The sequence below is a fragment of the Perognathus longimembris genome, chromosome 7 (genome assembly GCF_023159225.1).
Source record: "Perognathus longimembris pacificus isolate PPM17 chromosome 7, ASM2315922v1, whole genome shotgun sequence".
Taxonomy (NCBI): Eukaryota; Metazoa; Chordata; class Mammalia; order Rodentia; family Heteromyidae; genus Perognathus; species Perognathus longimembris.
In genome coordinates, this window is record NC_063167.1 from 12518401 (window position 1) to 12539147 (window position 20747).

A 20747-nucleotide genomic window follows, 5' to 3' on the forward strand; every position below is an offset into this window, starting at 1 on the left:
CAGGGGAAAAAAGAAAAAGAAAAGATTAAAGGGTATTGTGGCACATACATGAAATCCCACCATTTGGGAGGTAGAGGCAGGAAGATCACAAGTTGAAGAACAGCCTAGGCTACATAGTAAAACCTTGTCTCACAAGAAGCACCCCCCAAAAACCAACAAGAACAACAAAACACAGCACTACTCTGAACAAAACAAAGTAATAAAGTCTGGAGGAAAAAGTGGGATAGAGATTAAATAGCAAACAAAAAACTGCTGGGCACCAGTGGCTCACACCTGTAATCATAGCTACTGAGATCTGAGGATCCTGGTTCAAAGCCAGCCAGGGCAGGGAAGTCTGACTCTTATCTCGTTATGACCAGCAAAAGGCTTGAAGTGGAGCTGTGGCCCAAGTGGTCAAGTGCTCATCTAAAAGCTCAAGGACAGCACCTAGACCCAAAGAGTTCAAGACTGGCACAAAAACCAACCAACAAACAAAGCCAACAACCTGGAAGCCACAAATATATACCAGATGTAGCCAGCGACCTTTAGGATGCAGGAAATCATGAAGAATATATAGAATAAGGGCTGGGAATATGGCCTAGTGGCAAGAGAGCCTGCCTCGTATACATGAAGCCCTGGGTTCAATTCCCCAGTACCACATATACAGAAAACGGCCAGAGGTGGCGCTGTGGCTCAAGTGGCAGAGTGCTAGCCTTGAGCAAAAGGAAGCCAGGGACAGTGCTCAGGCCCTGAGTCCAAGGCCCAGGACTGGCAAAAAAAAAAAAAAAAAGAATACATAGAATAACAATAAAATAAGGAGGGTTTGAAACTGATTACAAGATTTTATGTGCTTGCCAAAATTCACAAAGAATGCTAATAAGGGGTAAGCTTTACTGTAATATACTTTATGCTCAATGATCCTAACTAAAAAATAAGATGGTACTACTTATTTAAGTGAGCCTTTACCTGAATTGCCTGCCATATTCTTTGAGATGGTACTTTTCTAATAAACCACTCTTTAGTACTGAAAAACATACAAACTAAAAAACAACAGTGTTTGAGATGCCCAAGAAAAAGGTTTCATAAACATAAATATGAAAGTAGGAAGCCGGGTGCTAGTGGCCCATACCCTATAATCCTAGCTACTCAGGAGTCTCTGAGATCTGAGGATCGCAGATTGAAGCCAGCCTGGGTAATAAAGTCCATGAGACTCTGATCTCCAATTAACCACCAGAAAACCAGAAGTGGAGCTGTGTGGCTCAAAATGGTAGAGCGCTTGGCACTTTTCTGCATCAACCTGTCTTTTCCAGGCACTGGAAGCAGCTCTTCAGGCTTCTGTGTACAAGGGGAAGATGGAGGTTAGAGAAAGGGAAGCTCATGGTAGGACCTGGCTTACTTGGAGGGCTTTCTTTTAACTGAATGCAGGTAAATACAATTCTTTATAAGGAAAAAAAAAGTTCACTACTAAGCCTGGAGAAAATTGAGCTATTCAACAGTAAACAGAATCTAAGTCTATTCATGGAACTATATAACAAAGATATTTAATATCCAGAACCCAAAATAAATGATTGGGTGACATATCCCACAGGGGGAGGGAGAAGAGCAAGGGGCTTGAGAAAGAATGGTGCCTGATCCTGTCAGGGAAATGGCACGAATTCATTCTTCAGTAGTTTCTCATTTTTCAAGGAATGCCTAAGATTTTACTGTGGAGAGCAACAAGCAAACAAGGAAGGTATGATAGAAAGGCACTACTGAGGCAGCTAAGAGAGAAATGTATTTTTTAAGGCAATTTAAAAAGAAATAGTCACATACAAGGCAGGAAAGCCTTTAATGATCCGTAAGGATGCTCAGAGTGAAACCTCTTAAAAGGATTTAAGAGTTGTTACTTCTAAAATTATGACCCTGGGTGTGGTGTGTTGTGGTGATTGTATCGGTAATCAGGACTACCTCAGGAGGCAGAGAAAAGGAGGAACACAGTTTGAGGCTAACCTATGCAAAAGAAATAGCAAGACCTGGCCTGAACTCACAAGCTGGGCTAGGTGGCAAACACCTGTGTTCTCAGCTACATGCTAAACACTGTAGGAGGAAGGCAGTTTGGAGCCTGGCCCCAGGTTAAAAAACAAAGCAACCAAAAACAAAACAAACAAACAAAAAAACACACTGCAACACACTATCCAAAAATTAAAGCAAAAAGGGATGTAGAGTGTGGCTTCGGTGGCATAAGGCCTGCCTACCAAGCCAAAGACCCTGATTTCAAGCACAAATATCACCAAAAACAATACAATAAAGAACAAAACAAAACAAAAACCCTCTACTAGGTTTGGTAGCTGACCCAGAACCTGTACCAAGTTCTGCACCTATGTTTCTAGAGAAACTTGAGAAAGAAAATGAGGCAAGTCCTGTGAGGACTAGAACCGTGGGACATTCACACCATTGTGGTCTACTTTGAGACCTAGAAACTAAGGTTTCATATCCTTAAGTAGAGCAATTTCCTAAATCCTGATATTGACCTCTATATCAGAGCTTTAACAATGAGAGTTTTTCATGTAGGTCTACTGAAAAGTATTTTTATTTCTGGTTTTATGCTGGCTGTGTTTTCTTTATAAGTACTTCCTCAGCCTGTAATCCTAGCTTCTTAAGAGGCTGAGATCTCAGAATCACAGTTGAAGCCAGTGGGCAAGAAAATACATGGGATTCTTATTTCCAATTAAACACCAAAAAAGCAGGAAGTGGAGCTGTGAGGCTCAAGTGGTCGAGCAAAAAAGCACAGGGCCTGAGTTCAAGCCCCAAAACGGGCATCAACAAAACTTTCTGTACTCAAAATCAAGAATAAAGCAAATATTATTACTGAAATCTCTCCTGCATTGAAATAGAATACTTTTATACTTATGAAGTCTAAATCAAAAGAGTATGAGCCACTTGATTGCTTACACCGATCAGCAGTTTACTAATATCTCTTCAAACACATGTAGTCTATCTCCATTTAAAAATGAAACACTGGTCTGGGAATGTGGCTTGGTGGTAGAGAGTGCTTGCCTAGCATGCATAAGGTCTTGGGTTAGATTCCTCAGTACTACAAACAAAAAGCCAGAAGTGACGCTGTGGTTCAAGTGGTAAAGTGCTAGTCTTGAGCAAAAGAAGCTCAGGGACAGTGCCCAGACCCTGAGTTCAAGTCCCAGGACTGGCAAAAGAACCAACTCTATACTGTAAACCTTTGCTAAATACCCAGAACATAAAGTAAAATTCTTGCAAGTTGTCACATAAGCAAAGTCAATGGCTAATGTGACTGCTACATGCCTAGGGTTATAGGATAGTGGTGTGGTCTCTATAACCAAATTTCATTTTTAACACTCATATAGATAGAGATATGTTAAATCTCTGCAAAGTAGGCCCTTGGAACTGAGATTCTCACAAAAAGCCCTGAAACTCCAGAAGAATAATAGCCGCAGTGAAAAAGCTACAATAATAAAATGGGGGGGGGGGGGCGCGGGGGTACCAAAACCAGGTAGCAAACAAAAGGAAAGCTGTTTAGTTTCAGCTACATGAGAAGGAGAGACTGCTGACCCCACAAAAAGTCAGGAACCAGGCCACAGGGATTAACTTCACACTTTGGAGTATGAGTATAGGCTGAGGATGTCAGACACAATTCTAGCACATACATCCCCAAAGTCATGTGGCAGGTGAAATACAAATATGACAGCTTTGGCTAGACTTACCCTCCCTCCTCCTATAACCAGAAAAGTTTACTTGAAGATGAGTTTATAAGATACATTTATAAAATACACAAAAACACACTAGGATAAACTGAAAAGATACAATGAGTAGAAAAATTAGAAATAAAAAATTATTAAATTCTACATGAAAGGCAGAGATCAGGAATCAAGGATAACTCTGAAAAAAGCAAAACTCAACCAACAAGCTCGGTATGGTGGCGCACTTATGAGGTCACAGCTGCACAGCAGGCCCTAAGTGTAATCGTCGTTCTTGAGGCTAGTTCTGTGTAAATACACAAGACCCTACCTGAAAAAAAAATTTAAAAAGATGAGGGATATGGTTCACATGGTAGAATGCCAGCCATAACAGCACTTGGCAGAGTACAAAAAAAGTTATGCAGTGTGAGAATGTACTCCTGAAACGAATAACTCAAGAAATGGGGAAACTTTCAAATCCCCTTCTTTCCTTTCAAACACAGTAAAAACTCCCACGCTTACAAGAAATCACATTTCACAGTTTTGTGCAAGTTCTTGAAGTGATCAAGCAGAATAAGCAGAGGCTTGTGAGAGTACACTGAAGATAAACACAAGTAATTCTCATTTTAGACAGGATCATTCTTCAACCCCAAAGCACCCAGAATTGCTCTATTTGGACCCACTCAAGAATATCATCTAGATAAGATAGCAGAATAGTTCAAGTAGTAGAGCTCCTAGTCAGTTCAACCCCAGAGTGTAGACGCATGCACAAACGCACGCGTGCACATATACACACATATACCCACACTGTGCGAGGATTTCATCTAAAACAGTTGTAAAAAGAAGCTTTTCAGCAGTTAAAAGTGAAAAGACCACATCCCTGTGTCTGGCATTTGTTTTTAACAAAAGATCTATAGGTTGATCACTACCAATAAAAAGCAAATGGCTCCTAAAGGTACTATGAAGTATTTCATCCTCAGGAAGGGACAATAGCTATTATCAAAATAAACACCAAGAACATGATATGCAGAGCCAAGTAGAGTGGCACATTGCTGTAGTCTCAACTACTCAGGAAGCTGAGGTAAGCAAATCACATGAGCTCAATATTTTGAGATACATAGCAGGAATATGTCTCAAAAAGAAAACAAAGCACCCTCTTCCCTCAATTTCCAAACCAAATTGATATGATTTATTAACTTTCCTAAAGGGCAATTTAACTTCTGTGGCAAAACATAACCATCGGTAGAGAAATGGAAAACAGGTCTGCTTTGGTGGATTTAAAAACTGTCAGGTTGCAGAGGTTCTTGAGATTCATTTATTATTGGTTCTGAAGAACGTATGACATATAGGAAAATTACAGAATTACTAGTTCTTTGTCACACGTTTATAGTTTGATAACATGGCACTAGAAAAATGTCTACTTTTTCTATTATCAACCTCCTCCTACATCTTAGCAGTCATGAACACTTTTTTTAAAATTTTTTTTTGGGGGGGGGGTCAGTCATAGGACATGAACTCTGGGCCTGGGCACTGTCCCTGAATCTTCAGCTGAAGGCTAGCACTCTACACCAGTGAGCCACAGGGCCATTTCTGGTTAATTGGAGATAAGAGTCTCACAGACTTTTCCTGCCTGGGCTGGCTTTGAGCCAAGATTATCAGATCTCAGCCTCTTGAGTAGTTAGGATTATAGGCAAGTAGCAAGGATTACAGGCGTGAGTCACAGGAGCAAAGCCCACTGTTGTCTTTTGATTAAGAAATCTTAACAGATTTTACTAATTCCAAGAATATTTACACTGCAAACAAATATACAATGGCATGAGCACTACTTAATCCAAGATCATCTGTGTCCATCTAATTTTGGGTTATATCATTACAGTAACAAGCCATCTAAGATCCGCTTAAAGAGGAAAGAAGGTAAAAAGCTCAGTGAAAGTACAATTTTGGTGCAGGGTATTGCTTTCCACATTATGTCAAAAATAAAACAGATTACTGTTCTCCAACATATGGTTTTTGGACAGTATTCAACAAACCAAACCAAGATGGTCTTTACAAAGTATGACTGAAAAACTCCAGGGAATAAGGTTTTTAAAACAGCACTGTCATGATAAATAATAAAGGAGGCCAGTCCAGTGAGAGAATGGGTGATTTATCAGAATTTTCTCCATACCAACTCCCTTAGATCATTTGCTGTTTCACTCTCTTTTCCTTTTCTTTCTTTCTTCTTTTTTTTTTGTTGGTTGGGGTGCTTGAACTCAGGGCCTGGTCACTGTCCCTGAACCTCTTCTGTGCTCAAGGATATCATTCTACCACTTGAACCACAGTGCTACTTCCAGTTTTTGAGTGGTTAGTCGGAGGTGAGAGTTACACAGGGACTTTTTTGTCCAGGCAGGCTTTGAACCACGCTCCTCAGATCTCAGCCTTCTAAGTAGCTAGGATTGCAGGATTGAGCCACTGGTGCCCAGCCCACTCTACTCTGAGTTAGATGTTGTACATGTCTAAAGACCAGATATTTGTGTGGTATTAGCTAAGGATACTGCCACAAGAACTGAGCTGAGTAAGAAAAACACATCATAAACATAAGGACTAATTTCTTGGCTTGTCAAGATTCCCTATTGATCACACAAACAGAAATAAACACCAAGGGCTGAGGATATGGCCTAGTGGCAAGAGTGCTTGACTCGTATACATGAAGCCCTGGGTTCGATTCCCCAGCACGACATATATAGAAAATGGCCAGAAGTGGCGCTGTGGCTCAAGTGGCAGAGTGCTAGCCTTGAGCAAAAAAAAAAAAGAAGCCAGGGACAGTGCTCAGGCCCTGAGTCCAAGGCCCAGGACTGGCAAAAAAAAATAAAAATAAAAAATAAAGACCAAGATGTCGGTTACTAAAACTGGAGCCTATCTCGAATCCACCATGGGGAGTACATTCATCAACTGGCCCCCAGTATGCCTGAGTTAAAGGGCCTTGCCTTGTGTGCACACAGCAAATTATACAGCAGCGATCATTGTTGTAGAAGATGGAGACTTACTCTAGAAATTAACAGATAACTTGTTATTATCAGAATTTTTATTAAAATGTGCTAAAAATTAAAACCCCAAGTGATGCTACATGAAAAGACTATTTGAATGGGGAAGAATATAAAACTTATGGCCAGTAGCAGTGACTTGCATCCTAGCTACTGGGGAAGTAGAAATCTGGAAGATCGTAGTTCCAGGCTAGCTAGCCAGGGTAAAAAGCATGCAAAATCCCAACTCAACTAATTAAAAGCTGGGGATGGTGGAATCTGTTTTCATTCAACCTATGTGAGAAGTAGGAGGGTGGATCACAATCCAGGCAAAGCACAAAAAGGAGACCTCTCAGGTGCTATGACAAACACCTCTAATCCTACCTACTCAGGATGCTGAGATCCAAAGGTCACAATTCAAGGCAAACCCAGGCAGTGACCACCTAACAAGGAAAATAAAGCTTTTGAAAGTGACTATTCTTATCTGCAATTTCATCAGAAAGCACTTTTATATATTTCAAAAGTAGCTATAGGGCTGGGAATGTGGTTTAGTGGTAGAGTGCTTGCCTAGTTTGCCCAGCATGCATGAAGCCCTGGGTTTGATTCCTCAATACCACAAACAGAAAAAGCCAGAAGTGGTGGCTCAAGTGGTAGAGCAAAAACAATGCAAAACAAAAAAGTAGCTATACGCTTTTGACATTCTAGTTGCTATCTTCTCAAAACTAAGATTAAAATAGAGGTATTATATAGAGGAATTTCCCAAAGTTACAGATTGATTGCTTGTGTTTTATAATTCTGAGGGTTGAGAATTAGGAATTACAGAACATGATTATTTTGATTCTAACCCCAAAGCACCAAAAGCAACCACTAAGGATGAAGTTTCATGAACAAAAACAAAAACAACAACAACAAAAAACCAGTATGTAGAGACATATATCGTGGAGGCATTTAATATATTTGAAAATTCTCATTTGCATTTTTAGACAATGGAGTTACTCTTTTGCAGGCTGTACTAACACACAAACACACCACTGAAGAACTCAGACTAGGAATTCCAGCATTCATTTGATGGTTCTGGATGTCAAGGAAAGTAGCCAATTTAAAAAAAACAAAAAACAAAAAAAACCTCAAAAGTGGCCTCTTCTTCATGTTCAGCAAGCATAAGATTATAAATGGCAGAACAGCTTACCTGGGACAGGGCTCTTTCTTGAATTCAAGTTCAGAGAATCCACAATCTCTTCTGTTTGCCCATCTGCTTCTACCTCTAATTTGCTTGGAATTTCTTTTGTATCTTCACCAAGGCAAGTTCTTATGCTCTCCTCCCCCTCATCTTCTTCTTCCTCTTCTAAGATTCTCTGGACTGCAGTGGGGATACCTGAAGAGGCACCAGTAGTGGTGGCAGGAGAAACAAGGACTGGAGTGGGAGGAGAAGCTGGAGGAGTTGGAGGAGCTGGAGAAAAGGAAGCAACTGTAGGAGGGGTGATGGCAGCGGTGATACACTCCACTTTCATTTCTTCTGGGGGATTTTCCAGAATCTCCAACTCAAGAGTCAACGGCAACACTTCCTGTTTTACCATTTCTACAATGCTTTCTGTGGTGGGTAATTTTTCACTAATTCCATTCATTTCATTAATTAGGTTAGTACTAGAAATCAGTGGAATATCATTAGTTGCTACAGTACAGGTTTTCTTACATGTATCATCATTAATTTCTACTGTTGGTGAATGGTCTGATGCTGCTGTGCAAGATGTGGTGCTGGGTAGAGGAATTTTATCTTCTTTCGAGGAGGAGAGTTCACATCTGTCATCTACTGGACTAGTGAATATGAGCTGGCTACTAAGAGCAGCCGAGTCAGGGGAAGCAACTGAACTTCGACCATCTGGAGAAACAGTGGGAGGTGATGGAGGCCGAGGAATCTCTAGTGTGGACTCCACCACAGTGGTCTCAGGTGTCTTTCCTGCTTGTTCGTTCTTCTCTCCACTAAGGACTAGCCTAAGGACTGGAGAAGTAGTCTTTAATGCAGGATCCCGCTTGGTTTTCTCTTCTAGAGAAGGAAAAAAAAAACAACAACAAAGCCCAAGAGTTTTAAGAACCATTCTTGAATCAGAAATTACACTGTATTGCCTCTTTTTGACTGAATAACTGACAAAATAGAAACCAATATAAATACTTATTATGGTATTCCAAAAAGGTCTCTAGTTTTATCCACTATTATTTAGTGTTCATTACATATCAATCTTATTTTAGAGTAAGAGACAGGATCACTTCTTTACAAGATCATGTCAGGAGGATAATGGGAAAACCTGGAAAAAACAAAACAAAACAAAAAACTACTGGTTCCTTTCTCTTTTTCTAATCCTCCAGATTTTTAAAACAGGGTATTGCTATACAGCCCAAGCTGGCCTTGAACACACAACTTCCCTGCCTCAGATTCCTGAAGGTGATTATCATCCCTACATCTTGTTCCCTGAAGAAAAATGCCCTACTAGGGACACATTACAGTGTCAGAAAACAAGAAAAAAAATAATTAGAAATTAAATTACTATAAAAATACTGTTTCCTCCTCTTCTGTATATTTCTGCATATGAAGGTAACTTAAAATGTATGTGTATAAAATGTTTTAAGATAAGCCATACACTGTTATTTGTTATCGAATCTAATTGAACAAATAAACTAGTTTAGAAATTAGTGGAAATGTATCTTGTGTTTTCTCATGTAAAATAAATCTTCAAGGAGGAACTGAAGTTAATGCTCAAATAAAACACAGAACCATTATGGAGTAAATATTTGGGATAATATATAAAATATACATCTGTGAATAAAGAGAATAAGATTAAGAGAAAATAAGAGAAACTATAACCAAAAAAGTGGAAACATCAAACCACTGTTAACTTTAAAATTCCACATTTTAAAGTTCACAGTAAACTGATTTGTAATTCATTCTTCATCAAATGAAAGCAAAGGAGATTTAGAGAGATTTTCAGTCTTGTGCTTCCTTAGCACAATAGAAGAGTTCACGGGAAAAACAGATATTTATATATGTTTATTAAATGCCAAACCACAACAACAAAAACCCAACGTTGAAAAACTACCAAAACACACTCTAAGCTGAAAGACACTTTCTCCTCCAGAATTCCTTTGAATTTTTTGGCAGGGCTGAGTTGAACTCAAAACCTCATGCTGACTATGCAGACAGTTTACCACTGAGTCATGCCTCCAATCCTTTCTGCACTGCTTATTTTCAAGAATGGCTCACATCTCTAGTTTTAAACTATCTTCAGTAAGCTACAATGACAGGCACAGACCACTACCACACCCAGCTTCTTGTGCTGAGGTGAAAATTTCTCCAGCAATTTTAGTAGGGCTATCAAGAACCATGATCCTCTGGATCGCAGCCTCCTAAATAGCTAGGACTATAGGCATGAGCCACCATGCCTAGCATCCTCAATTCTCTGTGCATCCGTGAAAGTGACTCTTTACAATAAAGTCATGATTTTTACAATCATGTATTACCATTATGCCATTGATAGTTAATTTACTTATATTACTAGACTTAGAATTCACTTTAACTGATGGGCAAAGAAATAGAAACTACAGCTTCTATGGCTAGATTTTAGATATATATATTTATTAGTGAAATAAAACGAATTACCTCTCTGCCAAACCTTACAGGCTACAATAGCTGGACAAGAAAGAATATTTTAAGAGAGAACTAGGACCAAAATTTATATAGTTACATATCTTCTACATGGAACATATTTGTATATAAATGTTTTAATAAATACCTCTGATTAAAATAATGTCCAACTTTCAAGAGTAACAACTACAGGGGTCACATAGATTACATTTCAGAATAAAAAGTACAACAGAATACTACCTGATGCTTACTAATTGAAACCTAGATGAAACAATTAAAAATAAACAGAAGGGCTGGGGATATGGCCTAGTGGCAAGAGTGCCTGCCTGGGATACACGAGGCCCTAGGTTCGATTCCCCAGCACCACATATACAGAAAACCGCCAGAAGCGGTGCTGTGGCTCAAGCGGCAGAGTGCTAGCCTTGAGAGAGAAGAAGCCAGGGACAGTGCTCAGGCCCTGAGTCCAAGGCCCAGGACTGGCAAAAAATAAAAATAAAAATAAATAAATAAATAAATAAACAAACAGAAGACAACAATTCTCACAGGAACAATCTAATAATTTTAAGAAATAAACTTAGTAATAACAAAGAATAAAAGCAGGTCTAGGACTAATAAAATTTGTATATACAATCTTATTAAAATAAACAACTCTTGGGGCTGGGGATATGGCCTAGTGGCAAGAGTGCTTGCCTTGCATACACGAGGCCCTGGGTTCGATTCCCCAGCACCACATATACAGAAAACGGCCAGAAGTGGCGCTGTGGCTCAAGTGACAGAGTGCTAGCCTTGAGCAAGAAGAAGCCAGGGACAGTGCTCAGGCCCTGAGTCCAAGCCCCAGGACTGGCAAAAAAAAAAAAACAAAAAACAAAAACAAAAACAAAAACAAACAAACAAACAAAAAAAACCAACTCTGCATTAAGAAAATTAAAGCCAGGTGCTAGGAGCTTATACCTATAATCCTAACTACTCGGGAGGCTGGGATCTGAGGATTCAGATTCTAAGAGACTCTTTTCTCTTATTAGCAAAAAGTCAGAAGAAGTGAAGGCATGGATCGAATGGTAGTGTGTTAGACTTGAGTTAAAAGGCCAAGTGAGGGGTGGGAATATGGCCTAGTGGTAGAGTGCTCGCCTCATGTACATGAAGCCCTGGGTTCAATTCCTCAGTACCACATATATAGAGAAAGCCAGAAGTGGCGCTGTGGCTCAGGTGGTAGAGTGCTGCCTTGAGCAAAAAGAAGCCAGGGACAGTGCTCAGGCCCTGAGTTCAAGCCCCAGGACTGGCAAAAAGAAAAGAAAAAAAACAGTTCAAGCCCCAAGACTGAATGACAAAAAAATCGACTGAATTGGGGCTGGGAATATGGCCTAGTGGCAAGAGTGCTTGCCTCCTACACATGAAGCTCTCGGTTTGATTCCCCAGCACCACATATATGGAAAACGGCCAGAAGGGGCACTGTGGCTCAGGTGGCAGAGTGCTGGCCTTGAGCGGGAAGAAGCCAGGGACAGTGCTCACAGGCCCTGAGTCCAAGGCCCAGGACTGGTGCCAAAAAAAAAGAAAAAAAAATCGACTGAATTAACTAAATAAAAATAAACAAAGCTTATTTGGGGAGTGCCTCACTCTGAAATACTCATCTAAACCATTCTTTAAAACTTTAATACAGGGGGCTGGGGATATAGCCTAGTGGCAAGAGTGCCTGCCTCGGATACACGAGGCCCTAGGTTCGATTCCCCAGCACCACATATACAGAAAACGGCCAGAAGCGGCGCTGTGGCTCAAGTGGCAGAGTGCTAGCCTTGAGCGGGAAGAAGCCAGGGACAGTGCTCAGGCCCTGAGTCCAAGGCCCAGGACTGGCAAAAAAAAAAAAAAAAAAAAAAAAAAAAAACAAAAAACAAAAAACTTTAATACAGAAAAATAAAAGTACTAGATCTAAATGTCATAGATCTACATTAAAAAAAAAACAACTGATCCCTCTAGATTTTCACTATTAAGGGTTTGGCCCTCTTTAAGAATCTTCAGGAATTCTATCTTTATAATTCTTATCCTAAGGATATAATCACTTAAAATGTGCAATGATATAAGTCTACAACATGTAAGTGACACTATAAGGGGGAGATAAACTAAAACGTTCAACAAGTGTCTTATTAAATAAATGATGGTCTGGGCATATAATGGATATCCTATAGTATTTAAAATGGGCTTTTAAAAAAGGATTTAGTTAGAAAGTTAATTATAAAAATATGTGAGCCAGGTGCCAGAGGCTCATGCCTGTAATTCCAGCTACTCAGGAGGCTAAAATCTGAGGATTATACTTCAAAGCCAGCCTGGACAGGAAAGTCCTTGAGACTCTTATCTCCAATTCACTACCAAAAAACTGGAAATGATGCTGTGGCTTAAAGTGGTAGAGCACTAGAGCTGGTAATGTGGCTTAGTGGTAGAATGCTTGTCTAGCATGCATGATGCCCTGGGTTCCATTCCTCAGTACCACATAAACAGAAAAGGCTAGAAGTGGTGCTGTGGTAGAGTACTAGCACTGAGCAAAAGAAGCTCAGAGACAATGCCCAGGCCCTGAGTTCAAGCCCCAGGACCAAAAAAAAAAGTTCATGTGATTTTTTTTTAAGGAGGAAACTAAAGTATATATAGAGCTTAAGCACAATTTGGTAACTTTAAAAAAATAGCCAAAATTAATACATGTGCATTAGTTTATTAGGGCAGAGTAATGAGAGATTTTTATTACCCATAGTTTCTATAATGAATATGTCATATTTATAAGAAGGATAAAACTGTTCCCCCTTTTTGTGCAGTGCTGAGTTCAAATTCAGGGCCTTGTGTTAGCAGGCATACTACAATTTGAGCCATGGCTTTATTTCCAAAGCTAACCTCAGCAATGATCCTTTAAATCTGTGTCCCCCATAAATCTGGGATTACAGAAGTATTTTACCCCACCTTGAACCACAATTCTCTCAATCTCAGCTTTTCAAGGAGCTGAATTAGTCATGTGCCATCATATCCAGCCCCTTAGAACTGTTCCATTTTATTCTCATTTTGTGGTAGAACTAATGGCTTAGATGTGTGCTTCTGATTACCACCAGTCTCTCAACTACTAAGAAGGTGCTATTCTAACTCAGTAAAGAAGAGGACAAGTATACTGCTCATTTGGCAAAGGGTATCCTGTCCTAAATGCCAACAGAGACCACCCAGAGCAATGTTCCTCTGAACGAGTGAGTTACGTGAGAATTCAGTTCACTAACACACCAAGTGCAGTCAATAAACACCATAACTAAGACCTAAAGTGCTGTATGGGTCAATGATCTTAGTATTAATTATCCATACATGCCCTTGAAGCCCTAGATTGAGAAGATAAATTATTTATTAAGCACTTCCTAGACTACATGGGTAATTCTTATACCTATCACTTGGAATCAACTATCAACTTCCAATTTTACAGAAAAGGAAAGTGAGGCCTTTAGAAAATATCCATAGGCCCAAGTCATACAACTAACAAATGTTCAGCATGAGTGCTGAAGCCCATACTCTTCCAACTTGAGGTAGGAAGCAAATACTTATGAAAATCTTATATTTAGGTGAATCAAGCAGGAGGGATATTTTGAAGCTAACATGAAATTCCATTACCTAGTACAAATCGGCACTGACATTTTTACAGTGGGGGTGGGGGGAGGAGGGGAAACTGGCTCTAGAACACAGGGTAAAAAAAGCAATCTTTGCAAACAGTATATTTTTCTACCAAAAAAAAAAATTTTTTTTTTTTTTGCCAGTCCTGGGCCTTCGACTCAGGGCCTGAGCACTGTCGTCCCTGGCTTCTTCCCGCTCAAGGCTAGCACTCTGTCACCTGAGCCACAGTGCCCCTTCTGGCCGTTTTCCATATATGTGGTGCTGGGGAATCGAAGGGAGAGCTTCATGTGTAGGAGGCAAGCACTCTTGCCACTAGGCCATATTCCCAGCCCCTCTACCTATAATTTTAAAAAGAAAAAAGTGTTATCTCCAAAAACTAGTAAGCCCTTCCCTTCCTGCCTACCAGCCCCACCCTATCTATTTTGGTACAGATCCTGGGGCTTGAACTCAGGGTCTGGGCACTCTGAATTTTTTGCTTAAGGCTAGTGCTCAACCTCTGCAACTACAGCTCAACTTCCAACTTTTTGATGGTTAATTGAAGATAAGAGTCTCAAGGGGCTGGGTACCAGTGGCTCATGCCTATAATCCTAGCTACTTGGGAGGCTGAGATCTGAAGATCACAGTTCGAAGCCAGCCTGGGCAGGAAAGACCATGAGACTCTTACGGCCAATAAAACTACTCTAAAAAGCTGGAAGTGGTTCTGTGGCTCAAGTGGTAGGCCACTATCCTTGAGTACAAAGAGGCTCAGAGACAAAGCTCAAGCCTAGAGTTCAAGCCCTAGGAAGAGCCCCCAATAAAAAAAGAAAAAGAGTCTCAAAGACTATCAGATTTCAGCCTCCATAGTACCTAGGATTAAAGGTGTGAGCCACTGGCACCCAGCCATCCTTCCTTTTCTTTTGGTAATAGGGTCTGAATTCAGAGCTTCCCATTTCTGTACAGATGTGCTGCCACTTCAGCCATGTTTGCAGGCCAACTGGTAAGCACTTTCTAGTAGTACTGGAATTACCTAAGTTTGTCTAAAAAAAAAACAACTGCTACAAACTATCTTATAAAATGGCAGGCTATTGGTAAAATAAGAAATTAGTTGCTGTGTTTCTGGTGAGCAGAAGATGACAGTAATTCCTTGTAAGTGCAATGAAATGTACTTTGAAAAAAGTACTACTTTTAAATATCAAGGTAATATTGAGAAGTCGATTGTTAATCAAATTTCTTCTAATCATGGAAGTGGTGCTGTGGCTCAAGTGGTAAAGCCTTAAGCTGAAGAACTCAGGGACAGCACCTAGGCTCAGAGTTCAAGCCCCCCAAAAATTCTTCAAACCAAAAAGAAAGAATGGAAAAACTACAGAGAATCCTAAGGGAAATCTTAATATTCTTTTTTTTTTTTGTGCCAGTTCTGGGGCTTGGACTCAGGGCCTGAGCACTGTCCCTGGCTTCTTCTTGCTCAAGGCTAGCACTCTGCCACTTGAGCCACAGCACCACTTCTGGCCATTTTCTGTATATGTGGTGCTGGGGAATCGAACCCAGTGTATACAGTCGAGCCTCGTGTATACAAGGCAAGCACTCTTGCCACTAGGCCATATCCCCAGCCCCCTTAATATTCTTTTTCACAAAATAGCTGCAAAAGAAATAATAGTACTATCAGACAAGACAGAACTATCAATACCAGGATATGTAATAAGTTTTAAAATATCTTATGCCGGGGGGGCTCACACCTGTAATCCTAGCTACTCAGAAGGCTGAGATCTAAAGGATAGCAGTTCAAAGCCAGCCTGGGCAGGAAAGTCAGTGAGACTCTATCTCTAATTAACCACCAGAAAACCAGAAGTGGTGCTGTGGCTCAAAGTGGTAGAGCACTAGCCTTGAGCTAAAGAGTTCAGGGATTAGAATATATATATATACCTATATATGCATGCATACATATATTTATCATAGCTATAGAGGAAGTTATAAATAGATATGTTTTAGGTGGATGTCAGTAGCTCACACCTGTAATCCTAGTTACTCAGGAGGCCAAAATCTGAGATGCCAGTTCAAAGTTAGCCCAAGCAAGAAAGTTCATGAAACTCTTCTAATTAAGTACCCAAAAAGTTGGAAGTGGGGCTGTGGCTCAAGTGGTACAATGCTAGCCTTGAGCAAAGAAAAGCTCATAGACAGCACCCAGGCTCTGAGCTCAAGCCCTAGGACTGGCCGGGAAAAAAAAAAAGTGTGTGTGTGTGTGTGTGTGTGTGTGTGTGTGTGTGTGTGTGTACATATATGTATTTAAAGTCTTGTAGTATAGAAAATAGTAAGTTTAGCATAACAGTAAGTTTTACCATAAATTAGTATAACTACTTTGTACAGAAGGATTATGTCTTTTGCAGAAGTGTTATGAAGTTTTAAGGTAAAGACTAATAACTATTAAAATCATTCTGAATTTTTTTTTTTGGCCAGTCCTAGGGCTTGGACTCAGGGCCTGAGCACTGTCCCTGGCTTCTTTTTGCTCAAGGCTAGCACTCTGCCACTTGAGCCACAGCGCCACTTCTGGCCGTTTTCTAGATATGTGGTGCTGTAGAATCGAACCCAGGGCTTCATGTATACGAGGTGAGCTCTCTTGCCACTAGGCCATATTCCCAGCCCCTAATTCTAAATTTTGACTTTAAAACTTCTTCATCACCTGGCATAGGGGGCGAAGACATAAAGACTCTAAGTTGTTGGCCACTATTGGCTACAAAGTAAAATACTATCTCAAACAACAACAGAAACACATGCTTCATTGTAGTGGTGATGGGGAAGGAGTGTTCTCCTCCAAGAGCTGTGAGAAGCACTTCTGCCAGGAGAATAGCTTTAGTACTTAAAAGTTTAGCTTTCAGTGTATGTGTGTGTCCATAGGTGTCCTTGTGTGTTTATGTATGTGTCCTCCTCTAACTAAAGCATTTAACTAATTTTCAGTGTGCCAAGTTAGGCCTTCATTTTCTTTTCTTTTCTTTTTTTGTCAGTCCTGGGGCTTGAACTCAGGGCCTGAGCACTGTCCCTGACTTCTTTTGGCTCAAGGCTAGCACTCTACCACTTGAGCCACAGCACCACTTCTGGCTTTTTCTATATATGTGGTGCTGAGGAATCGAACCCAGGGCTTCAGATATTCGAGGCAAGCACTCTACCACTAGGCCATATTCCCAGCCCCCTCTATCTTTTAAAACTTTCTTATATACCAATCAATACAAGACTTGCCTTTGGTGAAGTTCTTTTTTTTAATAGCTAAATATACAATGGGGAAAATTAACTTTTCTAGCTTCAAAATACTTACTTAAAAAAACAAACACCAAAGCATTGAAGCCACTTGCCACAGTTGATCTTTCAGAAAGTTTACAAGTGTCATTAACTGGTAGTCTAGCCAAAAACCCTTAGTTTAGTTAGGTACCTCTACTTTATGGGTCATTTTTAAATATTCTTTAACAAATTAATTTGTAGAAAGTACATTTACTAATGGCCAATTAAAAAACAGTGAAGAGGTATGGAGGAATGAAGAATTCAAGAAGACAGGTAACATGAATTCTGTCCCTCTCTTTAAAATCCAGATGCTGGAAGGCAGCTTACAATGACTGGTTTCCCTTTCTGCCTGCTAAAAATGAGTTCCCAGCTGTAGTGAAAGTGAGGCTGAAACCCAACTGTACCAGAAAAACTATATATTCTTACTTTCCCTTAAAGTGACATTTTTTAAATTAAAAAGTAATTTTTTTCAGGGCTTTCTACTTGCTAGGTAGGTGCTCTACTGCTTGAGTCACACCCCGAGCCCTTAGATGTTTTTGCTTATATTCCAGAAGGCATTGTATTTGTCTACAAATTCAAGATACCTTATGTTCAAGGTCAACAGGAGTAAAAGAACTTTGTGTTTTCTGTGCTGAGTGTGTCCTTGGAAGAGCGTCAGCTTTTCTGTTCTGTGGCACAATGGAGGCCCTGGGAACTACAAGGGAAGTGACTACAGCTCCTTTAAGCCTCATCTGAATGCAATGCTCTCTCCAACCAGTTACAGAAGCCCAATCTTATAAAATGTTCTCTTTTATAAAGGAAGCCACATACACAAGACATGTTAATTATATAAATCTGTACTGTTCTAGAAAGGTATTCATAGTCTTAATAACCCAAATATACAGAGTTTAAAAAAATAACAGACTAAGGCAAGTTTACCTATACATGAAAATTGACAGGAAGGTATCACTGAGGTGTAAGAAAATATTTTATAATCATTCCTACTTTACATTTCTAAAAATAATTTTCAAGTATTTTACGCTTAATGTGGAAGGCCAAGGGTAATCAGTAGAAGACACCAAAGGTAAGAGGGAGGAAAACAGTCATACACAAACCTTGCTTCTGGTCGTTAGATGCAGTAACAGGGGTGCTGGCAGCAAGATGAGTGCTCTCCACAGTCCCATAAACCACAGGGCTGTGCTCGGGGACCTGGCTGGGCAGCTGCTGGGATTTGAAGTACAAAAAAGGGTGATAATGAGCGTGCGAACATAAAATCTAGCAACATGGAACCCAAGAGGGAGGGGAGGGGAGGAGAGGCAGAGAGGGCAGAGGGTCAAAAAAAGTAACAGTTTGGAAGCACGGACAAAAATATAGGCCAATACAACAAATTCAAGGAGTACATGGGGACACGGGGTAGTGAAGGGAAGAGGCAGCAGGAAAAGAGGAAGAGAGATTACCATTAACCACACAAGAAAAACAATAAGCGTATACTTCACTTTGTGGTTCCTTCTAAGGACAAGCAGGCTTGTCTTGTCTAAGAGGGATCTTAATGAACTTCCAAAGAACCAAGGTTTGGTAAACTTCACTTCTAAACTACCCAGGAAAGCAGGACAACAGGAATGTAAAAGGTTTAAAAACCAGTTACTGATTCATTAAAACATGGAAATGTTATGACTCCTATTAATATCCTTATAATTACACGGATTAACTGCTTTTCAGAAGTTATTTAAATGTATTTTCAGCTTAATGATCTTTAGTATGGTATTTTTCCAGAATCAGCACTCCAAGTAAAGTATTGGCTTTTCACTTGAACGCTGTCTTAAAGTGAAAAATATCTATCAGAATCAAAGCAATTCGGTTGAGAAAATAGAAATCACTGCAGAACTTGGAGCCAAATTACATAGAAAAAGGCAAAAACACTCATTCTATATCACAGTCAGGTGCTCATCTGGGTTGGAGAGTTACACTAAAACCCTGATCTAAGGTCAGCAGTCAGGAGCTGAATCTCTGATCTTGATAGCAGAGCTCCCTGCACAGTTCTACATTTAGGTACATGTATGTGCATGTATGCAAAGGTGGGAAGGTGAAAGAGATTAGGATATGGGTAAATTTAGGCAGACAGGACCACATAAAATTGAAAATTAGCAATAAATACTTCTAAGTTGTGATGGCTCACACTTTTTAGTATCTGAAACCCAGTAGGCAGAGATCAATAGGAAGATAAGGTTTGACAACAAGTCATAAAACCCCATCTCAACAAACAAACTAGATGTGATGGTACACACGTGCACTACCAGCTACCTGGGAAATGTAGGGAGGGGCATCAGAGTCCAAGGCTGGCTCTGAAAGAGACTTTATGTAAAAAATAACTGAAGTGAAACAGGGTAGGTGTATGGCCGAGTTGAAACCTCACAACCACCAAAAAATTTTTTTAAATTAAAATGTCTTCAAGTAGTAGTTTCACTTGAAATTGTTAAAGTGAGAATATAGATTAAATGAACATAAATCATTTATGACAGATATTATTTAAGTTAATGATGCTTTTCAGAATGTTCACTGTACAATTTGTATTACTATACAAATGTGTAAAATAACAGACAAGAGAAAATGCTATTTCACCTATTCATTAGACCACGAAAGTGCTCATATTCCACAATTACTTCTAAATGAAGATTATGATCTTTTATTTTGAATCATAGAAAAATATAAATTAGGATGGCTTCATAGCGTATGAGGAATACAGACTGTTCAATTTTACTGGCTGAAAACCAACTTAAAAATATCATGTGCTACTACTCAGCATTTATTAAAACAGTCAACATATCCTAAGGGGAAAAAAATCATAAATTGTGTAGTCAACCTGAAGGAAAGAAAATAGTCCAACTGCCTGAGAAAACAACACAAATATTTATCAACAAAATGATATCCACAGATAAGGCAAGTTTATGACAGTAAAAATCTTAATAGATTGAATGACTGATCAGTCTAAACTATTTCAAATCATATAAAAGAGATAACTGCCCATTTTGTCTGGTTTTTTTTGTTGTTGTTGTTGTTTTTTCTAGTCCTGGGGCTTGGACTCAGGGCCTGAGCACTGTCCCTTGGCTTCTTTTTTGCTCAAGGCTAACACTAGACCACTTGAGCAACAGCTCCACTTCTGGCCGTTTTCTATATATGTGGTACTGAGGAATCGAGACTAGGGCTTCATGTATAAGAGGCAAGCACTCTTGCCACTAGGCCATATTCCCAGCCCCTTGTCTATTATTTATATATCTTTTTGAGACAGAGTCTTACTATGTTGTCCAGGCTTGAACAAACACCTGAGTTCAAGTGAAATGCCTGTCTCAGCCTCCAGATTAACTAGGACAAGAGTTCTGACCAACCAAGCCCACTGGGTCATTCCTTTTTTTCTTCCTCTTGAAATACCTTAGAAGGCATTTTTGTTTAAAGAATCTTAAGGACTTAGACCTAGCATACCAGTTAGATAACAGTTGCAAATGCAAGCATACAGTGAAAACAAGAGTTAAAAAATGATAGTTAACTTGGTAACTCTTCCCAAATTGCATCAATTGTTCCTAATGTGAAAAC

At 39.7% G+C, this 20747-nt stretch overlaps 1 protein-coding gene across 12 annotated transcripts in view; it reads right to left on the reverse strand.

Annotated features, from left to right (window-relative positions):
- Positions 1 to 20747, reverse strand: part of Eif4g3 (eukaryotic translation initiation factor 4 gamma 3) — a 212997-nt gene that overhangs the window by 98961 nt on the left and 93289 nt on the right. For 8 of the 12 annotated variants that reach the window (XM_048350401.1, XM_048350398.1, XM_048350399.1 and 5 more), the window contains 2 exons: positions 18275 to 18383; positions 7860 to 8714 (listed from right to left, as the gene is read on the reverse strand). In XM_048350401.1, coding sequence (XP_048206358.1) covers positions 7860 to 8714; positions 18275 to 18383 — 964 coding nt within the window. The remainder of the gene's footprint in view (positions 1 to 7859; positions 8715 to 18274; positions 18384 to 20747) is intronic. The other 4 variants (XM_048350400.1, XM_048350397.1, XM_048350394.1 and 1 more) reach the window with 1 other exon arrangement.